At 45.1% G+C, this 25,009-nt stretch overlaps 2 protein-coding genes across 17 annotated transcripts in view; one reads left to right on the forward strand and one right to left on the reverse strand.

Annotated features, from left to right (window-relative positions):
* spag17 (sperm associated antigen 17) overlaps positions 1-312 on the forward strand; it is a 45,511-nt gene extending 45,199 nt beyond the window's left edge. For all 8 annotated transcript variants that reach the window (XM_045209638.1, XM_045209640.1, XM_045209642.1 and 5 more), the window contains one exon: positions 179-312. In XM_045209638.1, coding sequence (XP_045065573.1) covers positions 179-192 — 14 coding nt within the window. In that variant the 3' untranslated portion in view covers positions 193-312. The remainder of the gene's footprint in view (positions 1-178) is intronic.
* Positions 313-387: 75 nt separating this feature from the next.
* Positions 388-25,009, reverse strand: part of dmd (dystrophin) — a 278,483-nt gene continuing 253,861 nt past the window's right edge. For 6 of the 9 annotated variants that reach the window (XM_045209630.1, XM_045209633.1, XM_045209631.1 and 3 more), the window contains 12 exons: positions 23,378-23,535; positions 21,117-21,283; positions 20,588-20,699; positions 19,900-20,036; positions 16,135-16,173; positions 13,763-13,828; positions 13,019-13,084; positions 11,507-11,665; positions 10,441-10,684; positions 8,522-8,636; positions 8,255-8,344; positions 388-2,215 (listed from right to left, as the gene is read on the reverse strand). In XM_045209630.1, the coding sequence (XP_045065565.1) occupies positions 2,118-2,215; positions 8,255-8,344; positions 8,522-8,636; positions 10,441-10,684; positions 11,507-11,665; positions 13,019-13,084; positions 13,763-13,828; positions 16,135-16,173; positions 19,900-20,036; positions 20,588-20,699; positions 21,117-21,283; positions 23,378-23,535 (1,451 nt within the window). In that variant the 3' untranslated portion in view covers positions 388-2,117. Of the gene's footprint in view, positions 2,216-7,927; positions 7,954-8,254; positions 8,345-8,521; positions 8,637-10,440; positions 10,685-11,506; positions 11,666-13,018; positions 13,085-13,762; positions 13,829-16,134; positions 16,174-16,347; positions 16,488-19,895; positions 20,037-20,587; positions 20,700-21,116; positions 21,284-23,377; positions 23,536-25,009 lie in introns of those variants that run through there. The other 3 variants (XM_045209632.1, XM_045209634.1, XM_045209636.1) reach the window with 3 other exon arrangements.

Here is a 25,009-nt window from a genome sequence, read left to right on the forward strand (position 1 = left end):
TTTTAAACCTGTTTTCACCTTGTCATTATGGGGTATTGTGTGTAGATTGATGAGGATTTAAATTTTTTTGTATCCATTTTAGAATAAGGCTGTAACGTAACAATGTGTCTGAATACTTCCCGAATGCACTGTTTATAATTCATTCTCACTGATACTTGATCTTCTTTTTCACTTTCAGGTGAAATTGAATGAGACGGATTGAGACAACTTCAATAAAACCGTGCGTTGGTGTTTTAGTCACATATTACCATTGTTGGATGGCTTTTAAATATAATCAAATTAATCTTAGGAATAAAGAACAGTGATATGACACATTCCTTGTTTTTCCTGTGAGTGAGGTGGTGTGTGTGTCCTTGAAATGACTTTAGAGAAAGACGACGTGAGAGCTCAAGTCAACAGAACCGCTTTATTGATATACACAGTAAAGCATTTTATAATACAGTAGTAAGGCATATATTTGGTGGAATTTGATATGTTGTGAAACAAATGAGTTATTGAAAATGATGGATAATACAACTCAAGGGTTAGAAATGAATAATACAGTGTCTTGGATTAAATAACTATTATCTTTGATCATGCTGCTATACCGTGGTGCAAAAGAAAAGTGAAGAATACCTTCAATTGGTTGGATTTTAAATAAGCATGGGTATATTTAATCAACTGTGATTGCACACATTGATAACGCCCCACACGATGCAATTCCATAAAGGAAAAATATATATATTTAATGCAACACACAAACAAAACAAATGCATTATCACGCAGAAGATCAACTCTAGTCTGTCCAGGATGGATAACTGTAGTGTAACCTGGTCTGGTTTCCTTAACATGTCTGACATTTCATTTCTACATCTTAATGAACCGCTAAGGACAGTACAGTGTATGTATCTGAACACATTCAGATTGGAGGGAGTCACTCCTCAATTTCAAAACATGGATGGATTCTTTTAGATGGCATCCAACTACAGTCAAATATTTTCTCCACTTTCCTAGGAAGGGAAATAGGGGATTGATCAGAAAGAAAAATAAATAGTGACAGTTGGGTTTTGACCAATTCAAACGAGGTAGAGATTGCATTACTGGGCGTTCTAGGATAATACACTTGTATCTTAAAACACGCCCAATTACACTAGGAGAGAACTCAGATCAAATCAAATAGATTTCAAATCAATCAAATAATCTCAGGATTACAAACAGCTGAATTTCACACTGTACTGTAGTTCTATTTCAAGTGGTATTAAATTCAAATACAATTCCTTAATCCTACAAAACCAGTATTAATAGGTATTACAACAGCAGTATTACTTTCTTTCTGTCAGTGTTAAAGGACCAATTCTTAATTTGAAAAACAACAAAAACAGCTCTAAATATCCCAGATTGGACCTTTCAGTATGTGCTCTATGGGTCCTCATGGCAGATTCAACACATAGGAGTGGACCAGAGCTGCAGTGAATGCAGGCCAAGGGCATAATATCATAATATGATCATCAACTAGACACTACTAAAGAAAAAGATGACTGATGACCTATGGATGGATGATTTGATAAACAACATGAGGTGCATCAGCCCAAAGCAAAAGCTATAATGCCATGTGGAAATTAGATACCTTCACACACACACGTCACACATACACAGCCTCGCGTACCAACACACACACACACACAAACGTGCATACATACACACAGTCAGTCAGTCTACGCTGAAAGGGTACAGGACGACTGCATTGCCTTTACAGTATATAATATTTTGTTATAATAAACATAGTTTTGTAATATAAAGCACCCTTATGTTTACAATCTTTCTTTTTGATACAAATGTTGTGAAATGCACTCCAAATAAAGAAATGGAAATACATTCACAAGATTTACACACAGACTTTTTCTTTCTCTTATGTTTTATACAATTGCATAGAAGTTTAAAAACCTGCCTTTTGTTAATAAAACCATTTTCAATACTTTTAAGAAACTACTGAAATCTACAAGTTTTGTAACGGTGATCCTTCACAAAAATATATGTATTTTTCTCTTTGTAAACGTGTCCAATCCAGTTGTTTTGACTAGAAAAGCATGCGTGGGGGTTGGTTGGGGAGGGGGTGAGGGGCGGGTCCTCGTCTGCCGCTATTCGCCGCTCTGTTCGTCCGTCATCACGTTGACCAATGACTCCATGGCTCGACCCAGGTCATCTGCCATGTGGAACAGACTGCCTACACTCAGTCCTGGAGAGCAGGGACAGAAGGGACCGTCAGACAGACTAACAGACAGACATACACACTCTCACCCAAATATTAAACACTCATGAATGCATATCTTAAAATACTAAAGTAAACAATCCCACCCCACCCCCTGGAACACACACAAAAAATACACCAACAATCCCACCCCCTGGAACACACACAAAATACACCAACAATCCCACCCTCTGGAACACACATAAAAACACCAACAATCCCACCCCCTGGAACACACATAAAATACACCAACAATCCCACCCTCTGGAACACACACAAAATACACCAACAATCCCACCCCCTGGAACACACACAAAATACACCAACAATCCCACTCTCTGGAACACACATAAAAACACCAACAATCCCACCCCCTGGAACACACATAAAATACACCAACAATCCCACCCCCTGGAACACACATAAAATACACCAACAATCCCACCCTATGGAACACACATAAAATACACCAACAATCCCACCCCCTGGAACACACACAAAATACACCAACAATCCCACCCCACCCCCTGGAACACACACAAAATACACCAACAATCCCACCCCACCCCCTGGAACACACACAAAATACACCAACAATCCCACCCCCTGGAACACACATAAAATACACCAACAATCCCACCCCCTGGAACACACACAAAATACACCAACAATCCCACCCCCTGGAACACACACAAAATACACCAACAATCCCACCCCACCCCCTGGAACACACACAAAATACACCAACAATCCCACCCCACCCCCTGGAACACACACAAAATACACCAACAATCCCACCCCCTGGAACACACATAAAATACACCAACAATCCCACCCTCTGGAACACACATAAAATACACCAACAATCCCACTCCCTGGAACACACATAAAATACACCAACAATCCCACCCTCTGGAACACACATAAAATACACCAACAATCCCACCCCACCCCCTGGAACACACACAAAATACACCAACAATCCCACCCCCTGGAACACACATAAAATACACCAACAATCCCACCCCCTGGAACACACATAAAATACACCAACAATCCCACCCCCTGGAACACACATAAAATACACCAACAATCCCACCCTCTGGAACACACATAAAATACACCAACAATCCCACCCCCTGGAACACACACAAAATACACCAACAATCCCACCCCCTGGAACACACACAAAATACACCAACAATCCCACCCCCTGGAACACACACAAAATACACCAACAATCCCACCCCCTGGAACACACATAAAATACACCAACAATCCCACCCTCTGGAACACACATAAAATACACCAACAATCCCACCCCCTGGAACACACACAAAATACACCAACAATCCCACCCCCTGGAACAAACATAAAATACACCAACAATCCCACCCCACCCCCTGGAACACACACAAAATACACCAACAATCCCACCCCCTGGAACACACATAAAATACACCAACAATCCCACCCCCTTGGAACACACATAAAATACACCAACAATCCCACCCTCTGGAACACACATAAAATACACCAACAATCCCACCCCCTGGAACACACATAAAATACACCAACAATCCCACCCCACCCCCTGGAACACACACAAAATACACCAACAATCCCACGCCCTGGAACACACATAAAATACACCAACAATCCCACCCCTTGGAACACACATAAAATACACCAACAATCCCACCCTCTGGAACACACATAAAATACACCAACAATCCCACCCCCTGGAACACACATAAAATACACCAACAATCCCACCCCACCCCCTGGAACACACACAAAATACACCAACAATCCCACCCCCTGGAACACACATAAAATACACCAACAATCCCACCCCTTGGAACACACATAAAATACACCAACAATCCCACCCTCTGGAACACACATAAAATACACCAACAATCCCACCACCTGGAACACACATCAAATGCACCAACAATCCCATCCTCTGGAACACACATAAAATACACCAACAATCCCACCCCACCCCCTGGAACACACGTAAAATAGACCAACAATCCCACCCCACCCCCTGGAACACACATAAAATACACCAACAATCCCACCCCACCCCCTGGAACACACATAAAATACACCAACAATCCCACCCCCTGGAACACACATAAAATACACCAACAATCCCACCCCTTGGAACACACATAAAATACACCAACAATCCCACCCTCTGGAACACACATAAAATACACCAACAATCCCACCACCTGGAACACACATCAAATGCACCAACAATCCCACCCTCTGGAACACACATAAAATACACCAACAATCCCACCCCACCCCCTGGAACACACGTAAAATACACCAACAATCCCACCCCACCCCCTGGAACACACATAAAATACACCAACAATCCCACCCCACCCCCTGGAACACACATAAAATACACCAACAATCCCACCCTATGGAACACACATAAAATACACCAACAATCCCACCCCCTGGAACACACACAAAATACACCAACAATCCCACCCCACCCCCTGGAACACACACAAAATACACCAACAATCCCACCCCACCCCCTGGAACACACACAAAATACACCAACAATCCCACCCCCTGGAACACACATAAAATACACCAACAATCCCACCCCCTGGAACACACACAAAATACACCAACAATCCCACCCCCTGGAACACACACAAAATACACCAACAATCCCACCCCACCCCTGGAACACACACAAAATACACCAACAATCCCACCCCACCCCCTGGAACACACACAAAATACACCAACAATCCCACCCCCTGGAACACACATAAAATACACCAACAATCCCACCCTCTGGAACACACATAAAATACACCAACAATCCCACTCCCTGGAACACACATAAAATACACCAACAATCCCACCCTCTGGAACACACATAAAATACACCAACAATCCCACCCCACCCCCTGGAACACACACAAAATACACCAACAATCCCACCCCCTGGAACACACATAAAATACACCAACAATCCCACCCCCTGGAACACACATAAAATACACCAACAATCCCACCCCCTGGAACACACATAAAATACACCAACAATCCCACCCTCTGGAACACACATAAAATACACCAACAATCCCACCCCCTGGAACACACACAAAATACACCAACAATCCCACCCCCTGGAACACACACAAAATACACCAACAATCCCACCCCCTGGAACACACACAAAATACACCAACAATCCCACCCCCTGGAACACACATAAAATACACCAACAATCCCACCCTCTGGAACACACATAAAATACACCAACAATCCCACCCCCTGGAACACACACAAAATACACCAACAATCCCACCCCCTGGAACAAACATAAAATACACCAACAATCCCACCCCACCCCCTGGAACACACACAAAATACACCAACAATCCCACCCCCTGGAACACACATAAAATACACCAACAATCCCACCCCTTGGAACACACATAAAATACACCAACAATCCCACCCTCTGGAACACACATAAAATACACCAACAATCCCACCCCCTGGAACACACATAAAATACACCAACAATCCCACCCCACCCCCTGGAACACACACAAAATACACCAACAATCCCACGCCCTGGAACACACATAAAATACACCAACAATCCCACCCCTTGGAACACACATAAAATACACCAACAATCCCACCCTCTGGAACACACATAAAATACACCAACAATCCCACCCCCTGGAACACACATAAAATACACCAACAATCCCACCCCACCCCCTGGAACACACACAAAATACACCAACAATCCCACCCCCTGGAACACACATAAAATACACCAACAATCCCACCCCTTGGAACACACATAAAATACACCAACAATCCCACCCTCTGGAACACACATAAAATACACCAACAATCCCACCACCTGGAACACACATCAAATGCACCAACAATCCCATCCTCTGGAACACACATAAAATACACCAACAATCCCACCCCACCCCCTGGAACACACGTAAAATAGACCAACAATCCCACCCCACCCCCTGGAACACACATAAAATACACCAACAATCCCACCCCACCCCCTGGAACACACATAAAATACACCAACAATCCCACCCCCTGGAACACACATAAAATACACCAACAATCCCACCCTCTGGAACACACATAAAATACACCAACAATCCCACCACCTGGAACACACATCAAATGCACCAACAATCCCACCCTCTGGAACACACATAAAATACACCAACAATCCCACCCCACCCCCTGGAACACACGTAAAATACACCAACAATCCCACCCCACCCCCTGGAACACACATAAAATACACCAACAATCCCACCCCACCCCCTGGAACACACATAAAATACACCAACAATCCCACCCGCTGGAACACACACAAAATACACCAACAATCCCACCCCTTGGAACACACATAAAATACACCAACAATCCCACCCTCTGGAACACACACAAAATACACCAACAATCCCACCCCTTGGAACACACATCAAATACACCAACAATCCCACCCTCTGGAACACACATAAAATATACCAACAATCCCACCCCACCCCCTGGAACACACACAAAATACACCAACAATCCCACCCTCTGGAACACACACAAAATACACCAACAATCCCACCCCACCCCCTGGAACACACACAAAATACACCAACAATCCCACCCTCTGGAACACACACAAAATACACCAACAATCCCACCCCCTGGAACACACGTAAAATACACCAACAATCCCACACCACCCCCTGGAACACACATAAAATACACCAACAATCCCACCCCACCCCCTGGAACACACATAAAATACACCAACAATCCCACCCGCTGGAACACACACAAAATACACCAACAATCCCACCCCCTGGAACACACATAAAATACACCAACAATCCCACCCCACCCCCTGGAACACACATAAAATACACCAACAATCCCACCCGCTGGAACACACACAAAATACACCAACAATCCCACCCCTTAGAACACACATAAAATACACCAACAATCCCACAACACCCCCTGGAACACACATAAAATACACCAACAATCCCACCGTCTGGAACACACACAAAATACACCAACAATCCCACCCCCTGGAACACACATAAAATACACCAACAATCCCACCCCACCCCCTGGAACACACATAAAATACACCAACAATCCCACCCCACCCCCTGGAACACACACAAAATACACCAACAATCCCACCCTCTGGAACACACATAAAATACACCAACAATCCCACCCTCTGGAACACACATAAAATACACCAACAATCCCACCCTCTGGAACACACACAAAATACACCAACAATCCCACCCCCTGGAACACACACAAAATACACCAACAATCCCACCCCCTGGAACACACACAAAATACACCAACAATCCCACCCTCTGGAACACACATAAAATACACCAACAATCCCACCCCACCCCCTGGAACACACATCAAATACACCAACAATCCCACCCCACCCCCTGGAACACACACAAAATACACCAACAATCCCACCCTCTGGAACACACATAAAATATACCAACAAATATGAGAGAAATAGAGAGGAATGGGGAAGTGGAATGAAATGGAGAGGAGAGGAGAGGAGAGGAGAGGAGAGGAGAGGAGGGTACAGTAGATAGGGCTGGCAACCCCACTGACCTCTCATTGCTTTCCCCTTGGACCTCCTGGCTCACAGAAACAGAACAGGGAAGCAGTGTGGAAATAAAGAGAAAGGAGGGAACAATCAGAGGGCTGAGAGGAAAAGGGTCCATGTACTTCAAGAGGTCAGTCAAACTCTAGAATTGACAACAGTACTCAAGATATGCCACTGAGGCTGATTCTACTGTTTAGATCATTAGGAGAATGAACCTCTGGATTGTAGTTCTAATATGAGGTGATGTGTGCATCTGTGGAAATTGCTTTAGTGAGTAGGATGTCCGTGTGTGTGTGTGTTTGTGTGTGTGTCTGTGTGTATGTGCGTCCTACCTTGGCTGTGGGGGAAGGAGTGGTTTAGCTGCTCCATCACCTCCTCTAGCCCCGATGCATCTTGGGACGGACTCGACAGCTCATCGTCACCTGCAGCAAAGAAAATTTGACTTCTTCAGGTTAGTACAAAGACTTCATACGAAAACGTATTTTTAAAACCAGTATACAACCTGACCATAGCGTCACAAAATATGACATTATAACAACCAGTTTGGTCCACTGGGCTCATAGCTTGTGGTATTGTGTTAAGTGGAGTTCCAGTCTCACCCATGGTCTCTGTGGTCTGGCTGCCTGCTACACGCATCAGGGGCAGACTGGTGTCAGAGCGCTGGGACGAGGTGGAGGGAGAGGACAGGGCTGTACCGTTCACCTTGGAGTCAGTCTGGAGATAGATACAGGCATTATAACACACACTCATCAGTCTGGAGATAGATACAGGCATTATAACACACGCTCATCAGTCTGGAGATAGATACAGGCATTATAACACACACTCACCAGTCTGGAGATAGATACAGGCATTATAACACACACTCACCAGTCTGGAGATAGATACAGGCATTATAACACACACTCACCAGTCTGGAGATAGATACAGGCATTATAACACACACTCACCAGTCTGGAGATAGATACTGGCATTATAACACACACTCATCAGTCTGGAGATAGATACACTATATATACAAAAGTGTGTGGAAACCCCTTCAAATGAGTGGATTCGGCTATTTCAGCCACACCCGTTGCTGACAGGTGTATAAAATCGAGCACACCACCATGCAATCTCCATAGACAAACATTGGCAGTAGAATGGCCTTACTGAAGAGCTCAGTGACTTTCAATGTGGCACCGTCATAGGATGCCACCTTTCCAACAAGTCAGTTTGTCAAATTTCTGCCTTGCTAGAGCTGCCCCGGTCACTGTAAGTGCTGTTATTGTGAAGTGGAAACGTCTAGGAGCAACAACGGCTCAGCCGCAAAGTGGTAGGCCACACAAGCTCACAGAACGGGACCGCCGAGTGCTGAAGCGCTTAGTGCGTAAAAATCGTCTGTCCTCGGTTGCAAAACTCACTACCGAGTTCCAAACTGCCTCTGGAAGCAACGTCAGCACAAGAACTGTTCGTTGGGAGCCTCATGAAATAGGTTTCCATGGCCGAGCAGCCGCACACAAGCCTAAGATCACCATGCGCAATGCCAAGCATCAGCTGGAGTGGTGTAAAGCTCGCCGCCATTGGACTCAGGAGCAGTGGAAACGCGTTTTCTGGAGTGATGAATCATGCTTCACCATCTAGCAGTCCGACGGACAAATCTGGGTTTGGTGGATGCCAGGAGAACGCTACCTGCCCGAATGCATAGTGCCAACTGTAAAGTTTGGTGGAGGAGGAATAATGGTCTGGGGCTGTTTTTCATGGTTTGGGCTAGGCCCCTTAGTTCCAGTAAAGGGAAATCTTAACTCTATAGCATACAATGACATTCTAGACGATTCTGTGCTTCCAACTTTGTGGCAACAGTTTGGGAAAGACCCTTTCCTGTTTCAGAATGACAATGCTCCGTGCACAAAGCGAGGTCCATACAGACATGGTTTGTCGAGATAGGTGTGGAAGAACTTGACTGGCCTGCACAGAGCCCTGACCTCAACCCCATCGACATCTTTGGGATGAATTGGAACACCGACTGCGAGCCAGGCCTAATCGTCCAACATCAGTGCCCGACCTCACTAATGCTCTTGTGGCTAAATGGAAGCAAGTCCCCGCAGCAATGTTCCAACGTCTAGTGGAAAGACTTCCCAGAAGAGTGGAGGCTGTTATAGCAGCAAAGTGGGGACCAACTCCATATTAATGCCCATGATTTTGGAATGAGATGTTGGACGAGCAGGTGTCCACATACTTTTGGTTGTGTAGATAGATAGATAGATAGATAGATAGATAGATAGATAGATAGATAGATAGATAGATAGATAGATAGATAGATAGATAGATAGATAGATAGATAGATAGATAGATAGATAGATGGACAGACGGACAGACGGACAGACGGACAGATAGACAGTCATTTTCACTGGTTTTGGAATCTGAGTGTGTCTGGTGTGATCTGGTGTGTGTGTGTGCTTTCTGTATACTGTGTGTGTGTGTGTCTGTGCGTACGCTTGTGTGCGTGTGTGTGTACAGTGTGTGTGTGTTTTAGTACCTGTTCCAGTAGTTGTCTGAGCCGGTGTAGCTGTGACTCCAGTTGTTTGTTATGGTCCTCCAGGATCTGCATGCGGGCCTCCAGCCGTCCTTTGTGCTGTCTCAGCAGTTTGGCCTCAGCGATCAGCTCGGCGTCCCGTGGGCTCTGGGGCGAAGCGGGCAGCATCTCCGGGGGTGAGGGGAGCGGGGACAGACCCTTGTGGTCGTGGGCCTTCTTCAACTTGTCATACTCCGCCTGTAGCTTCCTGAGAGGGAGCGGACAGCGGTTAAGAGCGCTGGGTCAGTAACCGAAAGGTCACTGGTTCAAATCCCCGAGCCGACTAGGTGAAATATCTGTCTGTGCCCTTGAGCAAGGCACTTGACCCTAATTGTTCCTGTAGTCTCTCTGGCTAAGAGTGTCTGCTAAATGACTAACATGTAAATGTACACAATGGGACTCAGCTCTAGCCTGAAATCCAGAACCAGTTTCCTAACGTTCCAGTCCTTGTACTCCGTGATATGCCAAGGAGTTGAATAATAACTCTAACAGACTGGTACCCAGGCTAACTCCGCTCAGTCTAGTCAATTCATCCATCAATCAATCAAATGGTTTTTATATAGCCCTCTTTACAACAACATCCGGCACAAAGTGCTTTACAGTAACCCGGCCTAGACCCAAAGGGCAAAGAAAACCCCCACTATCAACCCAGTTTCCACTAGTTACCACAGCCACAATGTCCAGATTGGCTTATTCGTAAAAATTCATGATAACAAAAAGTTGCTTTTTTGTCTTAATTTAAGGTTAGGATTAGGCATAAGGTTAGCAGTGGGGTTAAGGTTAGGGTTGAGGTTAGGTTTAAAATCAGATTTTAAGAAGACACATTTTTTAAATAGGCAGGGTTTATGACTTTGTGGCTGTGGTAACTAATGACGACCTATCAACCCACAAGACAACCGTAAACCGACTGTCTGACACAATTGTAGAGTCGGTCTGGATCCAACATGAACGTTCGATAGTGAAGCTTGTCTATATCAGTTTGTCTGTCTTGGGATCAGTTGGTATGAATGTGTCACACTGTTCCCCTCACCTGTTGTCTGACTCCAGGTCGTTGAGCACCCTCTCCAGGTCACCCTTCTCTTCACTCTCCATGGAGATGAGGATCTGGGCGGGGCTGCGTGGATGGCTGAGGGGAGAACCCTGGTTCAGACTCTGACAGTAGTGTTGGATCAACAGGTGTTCATCATCACTACAGTGATAGAAGGATGGAGAGAGGGAGTGGGAGGGGGGGGACATACACACAGAGAAAGGTTGCTATTAGCTGGCAGTCACACCTAACAGCCTCACAACGGCCAGCCAGTCAACTAACAACATTCATTATCAGTGCAACAAAGAGAGCGAGAGGGAGGGAGAGACAGAGGGAGGGAGAGAGAGACAGAGGGAGGGAGAGAGAGACAGAGGGAGGGAGAGAGAGAGAGAGAGGGAGGGAGAGAGAGACAGAGGGAGAGAGAGAGAGAGAGACAGAGGGAAGGAGAAAGAGACAGAGGGAGGGAGAGAGAGACAGAGGGAAGGAGAGAGTGACAGAGGGAGGGAGAGAGAGAGAGAGACAGAGGGAAGGAGAGAGAGACAGAGGGAGGGAGAGAGAGAGAGAGACAGAGGGAAGGAGAGAGAGACAGAGGGAGGGAGAGAGAGACAGAGGGAAGGAGAGAGTGACAGAGGGAGGGAGAGAGAGAGAGAGACAGAGGGAAGGAGAGAGAGAGAGAGGGAGGGAGAGAGAGACAGAGGGAAGGAGAGAGAGACAGAGGGAGGGAGAGAGAGAGACAGAGGGGAGCAAACCAGCTATAAGATGTAGATAAATGGACACATTTACCACAGATTGTTGTTCATTTTTCAATTATATTTGATTCAATTCCATGTAAGTTCAATTATCCCCTCTGACAAAAACCTATCCTTTGAGATGTAGACCTTTTGGCTTGGGGGTAGGGTTAAAGTTCTGATATAATTCTGGCTGTACTGTAGATGGCTAGCGAAAATGGAGACAGTAATGGAATAGTTTCAATTCAACATATCCAGCATGTGCTGGGCTCTCTCTCTCTGTCTCTCTGTCTCTCTCTCAGTGAATAGTTGTAATAATAGCAGGTATCCCACTTCTCAGTCCTTAAGCCTCTAACGCTTGTTCTGCGCTCTGAGAAAGGACTTATCAAATATATGTTAAGAGAGCTTTTGTGTGCACAGACAGGGATTGGAGGAAGCAGCCAATGTTAGAAGAACATCCACAGATGATTCTCTATAGTTCACTGATAAAGCCTGACAGGGCAACACTTTATTTGGATTGATCCCTACAGATGGTCTATAGATGCTCAAACTGCAGCTGTGTTGATATTCAGCGTGCTCGGTTTAGTGGCTAGCTAGATGAACAGTTTGTTGAGAGTTAGTTGAACCTTTAAAAACCATCCGTAGGGGTCTCTCCAAGCGTTAGCCATGACTGCTCTAGACATAACCCACCTCACAGAGACAACACAGCTTCATACGTAACCAACTGAGCCAATTCACAAAGCAAGCCAAACAACGACAGGATTTAAAGAGGAAGGGGTGGGCTCACATGCTCTCATTGGGTGAGATACTGTCATTCAGATAAGATCCATTACGGTTCTCCATTTCAGCTAACCTGTGGGGGGAGACACATTCATTTCAGTAGTCACATTCCACTCATTTCACTACCATTAGTACAGAAGGAGCAGCATTGTTGAAATCTCTATTGTTCCTGGGCAATTCAGTGGCAGACCCTGGACTCTGGGGTGAATACCATCTCTATTGTTCCTGGGCAATTCAGTGGCAGACCCTGGACTCTGGGGTGAATACCATCTCTATTGTTCCAGGACAATTCAGTGGCAGACCCTGGACTCTGGGGTGAATACCATCTCTATTGTTCCTGGGCAATTCAGTGGCAGACCCTGGACTCTGGGGTGAATACCATCTCTATTGTTCCTGGGCAATTCAATGGCAGACTCTGGACTCTGGGGTGAATACCATCTCTATTGTTCCAGGACAATTCAATGGCAGACTCTGGACTCTGGGGTGAATACCTTGGTGCAAGCCTCAGGCAAACGGTTACAGGGTAAAGATTCACTAGAGTTTAGTAAACAAGGGGAGAAAAACCTTTACTGAAGGTGGATTCAGCATTGCGCGAGAATGCCTGTTTGTATCTGGTTGTAACTAGGTCTAAAGTTCAACATTAAGTGAGTGAGTCTATACTCTCAGACACAGTAACTCTACAGTCAATCAGTAGGTGAGAGACTGGAGTCTAACTACGTAAATACATGTGAGTGTTGTGTCTTTATCTTACCGGCTGGCGTAATGCTCGATGCGTGAATGGGTGTCGTCATGGGAGAGCTGGGGGGAGGACGCAGGCCTACAGACGGGAGGGAGGGAGGGAGGGAGGGAGGGAGGGAGAGAGAGAGAGAGAGAGAGAGAGAGAGAGAGAGAGAGAGAGAGAGGAGAGAGAGGAGAGAGGGAGAGAGGAGAGAGAGGAGAGAGAGAGAGAGAGAGAGAGAGAGAGAGAGAGAGAGAGAGAGAGAGAGAGAGAGTAAAACCAAAAAATGTCAGTTGTTATGATCCACACAACACACGCTTCAACATTTCTACTAGATTTGACAGTGTCACATGTCAAATATGAACCACAGAGCTCTATATAGCCCCTGGCACCGATAGCACAGTGACAGGATGAGTTATAACATGATATAGCCTACAGTACAGTGACAGGATGAGATAACATGATATAGACTACAGTACAGTGACAGGATGAGTTATAACATGATATAGACTACAGTACAGTGACAGGATGAGTTATAACATGATACAGACTACGGCACTTTGTATGACAGATCAAATGTGGAAGAGAGGTGTGTTGTGCTGGTTTAATGGCTGCAGCACACAGAGTACATGAACACTGACAGCCACATAAAATAGCCGTAACTAACAGACAGTAATGAGTGTGTGTATGTGTGTGTTGAGAGAGTGAGTGTGTGTGTGAGCGTGTATGTATACAGTGCCTTGCAAAAGTATTCATCCCCCTTGCCGTTTTTCCTATTTTGTTGCATTACAACCTGTAATTTAAATTGATTGGACATACACAAAATAGTCCAAATTGGTGAAGTGAAATGAAAAAATGTACTTGTTTCAAAAAATTCAACAAAATAAATAATGGAAAAGTGGTGCTTGCATATGTATTCACCCCCTTTGCTATGAAGCCCCTAAATAAGATCTGGTGCAACCAATTACCTTCAGAAGTCACATAATTAGTTAAATAAAGTCCACCTGTGTGCAATCTAAGTGTCACATGATCTGTCACATGATCTCAGTATATATACACCTGTTCTGAAAGGCCCAAGAGTCTGCAACACCATTAAGCAAACGGCACCACCAAGCAAGCGGCACCATGAAGACCAAGGAGCTCTCCAACCAGGGACAAAGTTGTGGAGAAGTACAGATCTTTGAACATCCCACGGAGCACTATTAAATCCATTATAAAAAATTGAAAGAATATGGCACCACAACAAACCTGCCAAGAGAGGGCCGCCCACCAAAACTCACAGACTAGGCAAGGAGGGCATTCATCAGAGAGGCAACAAAGAGACCAAAGATAACCCTGAAGGAGCTGCAAAGCTCCACAGCGGAGATTGGAGTATCTGTCCATAGGACCACTTTAAGCCGTACACTCCACAGAGCTGGGCTTTTTGGAAGAGTGGCCAGAAAAAAGCATTGCTTAAAGAAAGAAATAAGCAAACATGTTTGGTGTTCGCCAAAAGGCATGTGGGAGACTCCCCAAACATATGGAAGAAGGTACTCTGCTCAGATGAGACAAAAATTGAGCTTTTTGGCCATCAAGGAAAACGCTATGTCTGGCGCAAACCCAACAACTATCATCACCCCGAGAACACCATCCCCACAGTGAAGTATGGTGGTGGCAGCATCATGCTGTGGGGATGTTTTTCATTGGCAGGGACTGGGGAATTTGTCAGAATTGAAGGAATGATGGATGGCGCTAAATACAGGGATATTCTTGAGGGAAACCTGTTTCAGTCTTCCAGAGATTTGAGACTGGGACGGAGGTTCACCTTCCAGCAGGACAATGACCCTGAGTATACTGCTAAAGCAACACTTGAGTGGTTTAAGGGGAAACATTTAAATGTCTTGGAATGGCCTAGTCAAAGCCCAGACCTCAATCCAATTGAGAATCTGTGGTATGACTTAAAGATTGCTGTACACCAGCGGAACCCATCCAACTTGAAGGAGCTGGAGCAGTTTTGCCTTGAAGAATTGGCAAAAATCCCAGTGGCTAGATGTGCCAAGCTTATAGAGACTTGCAGCTGTAATTGCTGCAAAAGGTGGCTCTACAAAGTATTGACTTTGGGGGGGGAGAATAGTTATGCACACTCAAGTTTTCTGTTTTTTGTCTTATTTCTTGTTTGTTTCACAATAAAAAATATTTTGCATCTTCAAAGTGGTAGGCATGTTGTGTAAATCAAATGATACAAACCCCCCAAAAATCAATTTTAATTCCAGGTTGTAAGGCAACAAAATAGGAAAAATGCCAAGGGGGGTGAATACTTTCGCAAGCTACTGTATGAGTGTTTATGTATGTATGTGTATGTATGCGTGTGTGTATGCGTGTGTGTATGTACTGTATTGGTGTGTGACACTGAGCGGGGTACTCACGCATGATCTACGGGCCAGAAGTTGATCAGTGTAACAGGACTGGAAGATAGGAGAGGTGAGATGAGAACAGAGAAAATAAGTTGATCAGTGTAACAGGACTGGAAGATAGGAGAGGTGAGATGAGAACAGAGGTTGATCAGTGTAACAGGACTGGAAGATAGGAGAGGTGAGATGAGAACAGAGGTTGATCAGTGTAACAGGACTGGAAGATAGGAGAGGTGAGAACAGAGGTTGATCAGTGTAACAGGACTGGAAGATAGGAGAGGTGAGATACGAACAGAGGTTGATCAGTGTAACAGGACTGGAAGATAGGAGAGGTGAGATGAGAACAGAGGTTGATCAGTGTAACAGGACTGGAAGATAGGAGAGGTGAGATGAGAACAGAGGACACTTCAGAAGCATGATGAGACATGAGAAGCAGGGCCTCACCTTAACACACATCAGAACAAACACACACAAGTCCTCATACTCCACTCTCATACAAACACAGATTACCAGGGTTGTTTTATAAGAGCAGGTTGAATTTGTTATGTCTGTGTGTGTATGTGAACGTGTCTCTGTGTGTGTATGTGAACGTGTCTCTGTGTGTGTATGTGAACGTGTCTCTGTGTGTGTATGTGAACGTGTCTCTGTGTGTGTATGTGAACGTGTCTCTGTGTGTGAACGTGTCTCTATGTGTGCATGTGAACGTGTCTCTGTATGTGAACGTGTCTCTATGTGTGCATGTGAATGTGTCTCTGTGTGTATGTGAACGTGTCTCTGTGTGTATTTCAACGTGTCTCTGTGTCTGTATGTGAATGTGTCTCTGTGTGTGTATGTGAACGTGTCTCTATGTGTGTATGTGAATGTGTCTCTGTGTGTATGTGAACGTGTCTCTGTGTGTATGTGAACGTGTCTCTGTGTGTGTATGTGAATGTGTCTCTATGTGTGTATTTCAACGTGTCTCTGTGTGTGTATGTGAACGTGTCTCTGTGGAATAGGGATTCTATATGGTACATCCTAATGAATCAGAGGCATGTTTTTGTTTTGTTTTTTATTTATTTAACCTTTATTTAACATAATGGAGTAGGGGTTCTATACGGTAGATCCCAATGAATCAGAGGCATAATGGAGTAGGGATTCTATACGGTAGATCCCAATGGATCAGAGGCATAATGGAGTAGGGATTCTATACGGTAGATCCCAATGGATCAGAGGCATAATGGAGTAGGGATTCTATACGGTAGATCCCAATGAATCAGAGGCATAATGGAGTAGGGATTCTATACGGTAGATCCCAATGGATCAGAGGCATAATGGAGTAGGGATTCTATACGGTAGATCCCAATGGATCAGAGGCATAATGGAGTAGGGATTCTATACGGTAGATCCCAATGAATCAGAGGCATAATGGAGTAGGGATTCTATACGGTAGATCCCAATGAATCAGAGGCATAATGGAGTAGGGATTCTATACGGTAGATCCCAATGAATCAGAGGCATAATGGAGTAGGGATTCTATACGGTAGATCCCAATGAATCAGAGGCATAATGGAGTAGGGGTTCTATATGGTACGTCCCAATGAATCAGAGGCATAATGGAGTAGGGATTCTATACGGTAGATCCCAATGGATCAGAGGCATAATGGAGTAGGGATTCTATACGGTAGATCCCAATGGATCAGAGGCATAATGGAGTAGGGATTCTATACGGTAGATCCCAATGGATCAGAGGCATAATGGAGTAGGGATTCTATACGGTAGATCCCAATGAATCAGAGGCATAATGGAGTAGGGATTCTATACGGTAGATCCCAATGAATCAGAGGCATAATGGAGTAGGGATTCTATACGGTAGATCCCAATGGATCAGAGGCATAATGGAGTAGGGGTTCTATATGGTACGTCCCAATGAATCAGAGGCATAATGGAGTAGGGATTCTATACGGTAGATCCCAATGGATCAGAGGCATAATGGAGTAGGGGTTCTATATGGTACGTCCCAATGAATCAGAGGCATAATGGAGTAGGGATTCTATACGGTAGATCCCAATGGATCAGAGGCATAATGGAGTAGGGGTTCTATATGGTACGTCCCAATGAATCAGAGGCATAATGGAGTAGGGATTCTATACGGTAGATCCCAATGAATCAGAGGCATAATGGAGTAGGGATTCTATACGGTAGATCCCAATGAATCAGAGGCATAATGGAGTAGGGATTCTATACGGTAGATCCCAATGAATCAGAGGCATAATGGAGTAGGGGTTCTATACGGTAGATCCCAATGAATCAGAGGCATAATGGAGTAGGGGTTCTATACGGTACGTCCCAATGAATCAGAGGCATAATGGCATCAAAAGGAATAGACTGTCTGACAGATCTACTCACTGTTTGGTCTTCCAACCGATACATCTTTATTCATGCATGTCTCTGCATCACGCGCACACCCACACACACACACCCGCACACACACACACACACACACACACACACACACATACGAGCGTGCGCTGACATCGAGCGTGCGTTGACATCAAACAAACCTCTCTAAATTTACCAGAGCAAGAAAAACTAAAGAAATCACCCAGTGAAAAATCAAGGCCAAGGACAAGTAGACATAAACACACACACACAGGCACACAGACACACAGGCACACACACTCACACACACACACAGAGACACACAGCATCCTGACAAGGTGACAGTGAATGCATTAATGTGCATGGCTGCTAGCTTGGCAGGCTGAGAATCTCTCTCCATTTTCTGTCTCAACTGATTCTTCAACCAGCCAGTGTGAGCTAAGTGTGCATTTGAGTGTGCATGCATGTGTCTATGTGTGTGTGTGTCAGTGAATGTGTGTGTGTGGTCTAGCAGTCAGGGAAAGGGACTAGATCCCCTAGGCCAGCTGTTAGGCCTAAACCAGCCCCTCTCCTGTCCCTTAGGCCAGCTGTTAGGCCTAAACCAGCCCCTCTCCTGTCCCTTAGGCCAGCTGTTAGGCCTAAACCAGCCCCTCTCCTGTCCCTTAGGCCAGCTGTTAGGCCTAAACCAGCCCCTCTCCTGCCCCTTAGGCCAGCTGTTAGACCTAAACCAGCCCCTCTCCTGCCCCTTAGGCCAGCTGTTAGGCCTAAACCAGCCCCTCTCCTGCCCCTTAGGCCAGCTGTTAGACCTAAACCAGCCCCTCTCCTGTCCCTTAGGCCAGCTGTTAGGCCTAAACCAGCCCCTCTCCTGTCCCTTAGGCCAGCTGTTAGACCTAAACCAGCCCCTCTCCTGTCCCTTAGGCCAGCTGTTAGGCCTAAACCAGCCCCTCTCCTGTCCCTTAGGCCAGCTGTTAGACCTAAACCAGCCCCTCTCCTGTCACTTAGGCCAGCTGTTAGACCTAAACCAGCCCCTCTCCTGCCCCTTAGGCCAGCTGTTAGACCTAAACCAGCCCCTCTCCTGTCCCTTAGGCCAGCTGTTAGACCTAAACCAGCCCCTCTCCTGTCCCTTAGGCCAGCTGTTAGACCTAAACCAGCCCCTCTCCTGTCCCTTAGGCCAGCTGTTAGACCTAAACCAGCCCCTCTCCTGTCCCTTAGGCCAGCTGTTAGACCTAAACCAGCCCCTCTCCTGTCCCTTAGGCCAGCTGTTGATAGACTTGTTGGGACTAGATGAGATGTTTAGATATGGGACCTGAGGGCTGATTATATCACCTGGTTGTGTGTGTGCATGCCTGTGTGTGTGTGTGTGTGTGTGTGTGTGTGTGTGTGTGTGTGTGTGTGTGTGTGTGTGTGTGTGTGAGGACTCACGTCTCCAGGTTGTCTCCCTCCAAGATGGTCTGTACAGGGAGGTAGCCCATGCGAGGGTGCTTAGCGAAGTATCGTTTGGTCCTGAATTTGTTTTTCAGTACCTTGGCAAAGTCCCTCACATCCTCTCCTGACGTAGTCTGAAACACACAGAGACAGAACAAAGACCCCCTTGTTCACAGCCCCAGTCTACAGATCCACACCACACACAGTGACACACCCAAACACACATAGACACCCAAACACACACACAGAAACACACACATTGGCAAACACAGCTATAAACACAAACACCCATAGACACACACACATTGACACACGCACACACACAGACACACACATAGACACAGACACACACACATTGACACACACACACACAAGACACACACACACATTGACACACACATACACGCCCACATACACACTCTGACAAACACGGCCTACTTTCAGCAGCAGCACTGGCGAATGGAAACATACGTGTTGATTCCAGTTCATGTGACTGTGGTAAAGGAGTGTTAACTGTCTTCCAACCACTTTACACTGGCAGGAAAGAGACAGACTGACCTCATCTTTACAGGTTCATGGGCCCAGTAAATACACAGATTTATTTGCCCTATGTTATAAATACACCACCACACACACACACACACGCATGCATGTACCCCCACACACACACCCTGTGTATGCATACCGGCGTACAGTACTCCACCATGGGGTACTGCATCTTGTGTCCCTTTGCCACACGGCCAGAGAAGAAGCAGCTTTGGCAGATGTCATAGTTAAAGTGCTTTAAGCTTCGGTACCTGAGGAAGACAGGGAGACAGGGACAGAGGTTACACAGAGACAGAGGGGAGACTGGGGGAGGAGAGAGGTCAGGTGAAGTTCAAGGTTGAGGTCAGGGAGTTGTGTTCCTGGGGTCAGCTAAGGGTTACTGTTATTGTGACTTTGGAAACGTTAGGGTTGCATGAAGGGGCTTGAGAAGTCTGAGGCTACGTCTCAAATGACACCCTACACCCTATATAGTGCACTACTTTTGACCAGAGTCCTATGTGGCCGCCCTACGTAGACAATGGTCAAAGGTAGTGCACTATATATGGGGAATAGGGTGTGATTTGAGACTTGCCCTGGGAGACAGAGAGGGCTACTGAAAAGGAGCAAGAGAGAAAGAAAGGGAGAGAGCCTCTGTCTGTCTGTCTGTCTGTCTGTCTCTGTCTGTCTACCTGAAGCCGATGATAGGACACTCTTTGCAGATGTTACACTTGGCCTGGTGTTTGGCTGTCTCAGCAGCTGCCACACGATGTAAGACAGGCAGCCACACCATCGACTGAGGCTCCAGACGCATCCAGTCCAGGAACATAGCAGCCTCCAGCTCCGGCTTGTTATTGGCCTGTTAGACAGGAAGCAGAATACATAACCAATCAGGAACATAGCAGCCTCCAGCTCTGGCTTGTTATTGGCCTGTTGAAAATATTTTAACACACATACAACCAATTATGGAAGAGCTACGGTCAGCAAGAGGGAAGGATTGATTAATAGGACAAACCAGTGGTATTTCCAGTCTATATATGTATAAGGTATGTATAAAGTGTATGGCTGTATTGCTCTGGGGCAAACAAGCCGTTTTACCAGTATAAAATAATACAGAACTACAAACTGTCCTGCTACTGTTTTCTCCTGGATTGTAAGGCAGGGGTTTTCCATTACACTCTACATATTTTCCATGGCCATATTTACTGCTGGAAACAGATGCAGTGACAACTGTAGAGAAGTGATTTCCACTGGCTGACAGATGGACCATAGATTACAGATGACCATAGGGTAATAGATGTACTGTGGCTAACACATTCAGTATGGTGATTCACTATAGCTAGCAGGCTAACTGATGTACTTTGGCTAACATAGATAGCAGGCTAACATATGTACTTTGGCTAACACATTCAGTACGGTGATTCACTATAGCTAGCAGGTTAACAGATGTACTTTGGCTAACACATTCAGTATGGTGATTCACTATAGCTAGCAGGCTAACATATGTACTTTGGCTAACATAGTTAGCAGGCTAACATATGTACTTTGGCTAACACATTATGTATGGTGATTCACTATAGCTAGCAGGTTAACAGATGTACTTTGGCTAACACATTCAGTATGGTGATTCACTATAGCTAGCAGGCTAACTGATGTACTTTGGCTAACATAGATAGCAGGCTAACATATGTACTTTGGCTAACATATTCAGTATGGTGATTCACTATAGCTAGCAGGCTAACATATGTACTTTTGCTAACATAGATAGCAGGCTAACAGATGTACTGTGGCTAACACATGCAGTATGGTGATTCACTATAGCTAGCAGGCTAACAGGTGTACTTTGGCTAACACATTCAGTATGGTGATTCACTATAGCTAGCAGGCTAACAGATGTACTTTGGCTAACATAGATAGCAGGCTAACATATGTACTTTGGCTAACACATTCAGTATGGTGATTCACTATAGCTAGCAGGCTAACAGATGTACTGTGGCTAACACATTCAGTATGGTGATTCACTATAGCTAGCAGGCTAACATATGTACTTTGGCTAACACATTCAGTATGGTGATTCACCATAGCTAGCAGGCTAACTGATGTACTTTGGCTAACATAGATAGCAGGCTAACATATGTACTTTGGCTAACACATTCAGTATGTTGATTCACTATAGCTAGCATGCTAACAGATGTACTTTGGCTAACATAGATAGCAGGCTAACAGATGTACTTTGGCTAACACATTCAGTATGGTGATTCACTATAGCTAGGCTAACAGATGTACTGTGGCTAACACATTCAGTATGGTGATTCACTATAGCTAGCAGGCTAACATATGTACTTTGGCTAACACATTCAGTATGGTGATTCACCATAGCTAGCAGGCTAACTGATGTACTTTGGCTAACATAGATAGCAGGCTAACAGATATACTTTGGCTAACACATTCAATATGGTGTTTCACTAGGCTATAGCTAGCAGGCTAACATATGTACTTTGGCTAACATAGATATCAGGCTAACAGATGTACTTTGGCTAACATAGCTAGCAGGCTAACAGATGTACTTTGGCTAACATAGCTAGCAGGTTAACAGATGTACTTTGGCTAACATAGATAGCAGGCTAACAGATGTACTTTGGCTAACATAGCTAGCAGGCTAACAGATGTACTTTGGCTAACATAGCTAGCAGAGTGCAATGTATAGACCTACTGATTAACCACACAGGACATCTCTACCTAAAGAGACACTTTATAAGACATTTCCCCACATTGCATAGTGTGGTTTTTCATGAAATGCATGTGATCTGCAGAAGGTGTTTAGCACAGTAGTGTAGAATGTGAGGTAGTTTATACGCCTGTATGTTATATGTACGTTGTGTGTGTGTGTGTGTGTGTGTGTGTGTGTGTGTGTGTGTGCATAGCTACGACCATTGCTACTAGCTCCACATACAAACTGGAAGCAGCTGCGGACGCTGGGCTCGATGTTGGAGCCCCCGAAGGAGGCCACCTCTCCCAGCTGACGGGGGATCTGGATGGAATCATGGAGGAGAAGACCCAGCCTCCGCTGGTCACAGAACCCTGTCGCACTGGCTACCTGGCGGAACAGGACTGATAGAGGTGGGGGAGGGAGGGAGGCAGAGAGCACTGGAGAGGTAAATACCCAAGTCAAGAGATACATACCAACATACTAACAGAATAGACCACATAGGATACTGCCTCCATACACTGGCCATAACAACATACTAACAGAATAGACCACATGGTATACTGCCTCCATACACTAGCTATACCAACAACAACACACACCCACACAGCTGTTTGGAGGGGTTTTATGTGTCATGCCTACTTGATGCATGAAAATCTATCATCAAATCAACAATCTGGCCATGGGTTTTTACACTATGTGTTGCCACATCTGCTGCTAATAATATCATAAAGAGTAGTCCCTACTTCCATCTGTATTTGTCCTCCAGGTGTGGTAATATAAAGATCAGTCATTACTTCCATCTGTATTTGTCCTCCAGGTGTGGTAATATAAAGATCAGTCATTACTTCCCCATCTGTATTTGTGACTCGTTTCAGGAAACTAGGCATATGTCGCATGTCACTACTTCACAGGAGAGGCATTTGAACGTAAACATAATTATTTTTATCAAAATGCATTTTTTTTGCAGAAATGCCTTCTGGAAGATGTGAACTTTCATGTGCCTTAATAACAAACGTGTATTCCATCCGTAAATACAAATAACATTGTTAAATTACGAGCCTAGTTGGTTTAGCCACGGAAAAATACCTTCCCGCTAGCCATGATTGACTGAGATAATGGATGGGCTGGACATGCCGGGAGATGAGTTTGGATTGGTCTGCCATGTAGCATGCTTCTGTTTATAACGTGAGCTGCTCAGTATGTGTTGATAGTCCTTTCTACCGCACCATTTCTGAAATATATCGACAGATCAGTTGGAAAAAGTGATTTGCTACTTTCTGCACACGCCACGGTCAGTGTGAACAGGAGTGACTTGACTCAACGCTGGCCAAACAAGATGTAGCTACAAACAAAACTGAGTTAAATGGTTCCAGTCTGCCATGAAGCGTTCATCCATGTATACGGGTAAGAGTCTAGCTACATTTTCAGATATTATACAGTGACTTGTGAAATTATTCACCCCCCTTTGCATTTTTCCTATTTTGTTGCCTTACAACCTGGAATTAAAATTGATTTTTTGGGCATTTGATTTACACAACATGCCTACCACTGAAGATGCAAAATATTTTTTCTTGTGAAACAAACAAGAAATAAGACAAAAAAACAGAAAACTTGAGCATACATAACTATTCACCCCCTCAAAATCAATACTTTGTAGAGCCACCTTTTGCAGCAATTACAGCTGCAAGTCCCTTGGGGTATGTCTCTATAATCTTGGCACATCTAGCCACTGGGATTTTTGCCCATTCTTCAAGACAAAACTGCTCCAGCTCCTTCAAGTTGGATGGGTTCCGCTGGTGTACAACAATCTTTAAGTCATACCACAGATTCTCAATTGGATTGAAGTCTGGGCTTTGACTAGGCCATTCCAAGACA

The sequence above is a fragment of the Coregonus clupeaformis genome, chromosome 30 (genome assembly GCF_020615455.1).
Source record: "Coregonus clupeaformis isolate EN_2021a chromosome 30, ASM2061545v1, whole genome shotgun sequence".
Taxonomy (NCBI): Eukaryota; Metazoa; Chordata; class Actinopteri; order Salmoniformes; family Salmonidae; genus Coregonus; species Coregonus clupeaformis.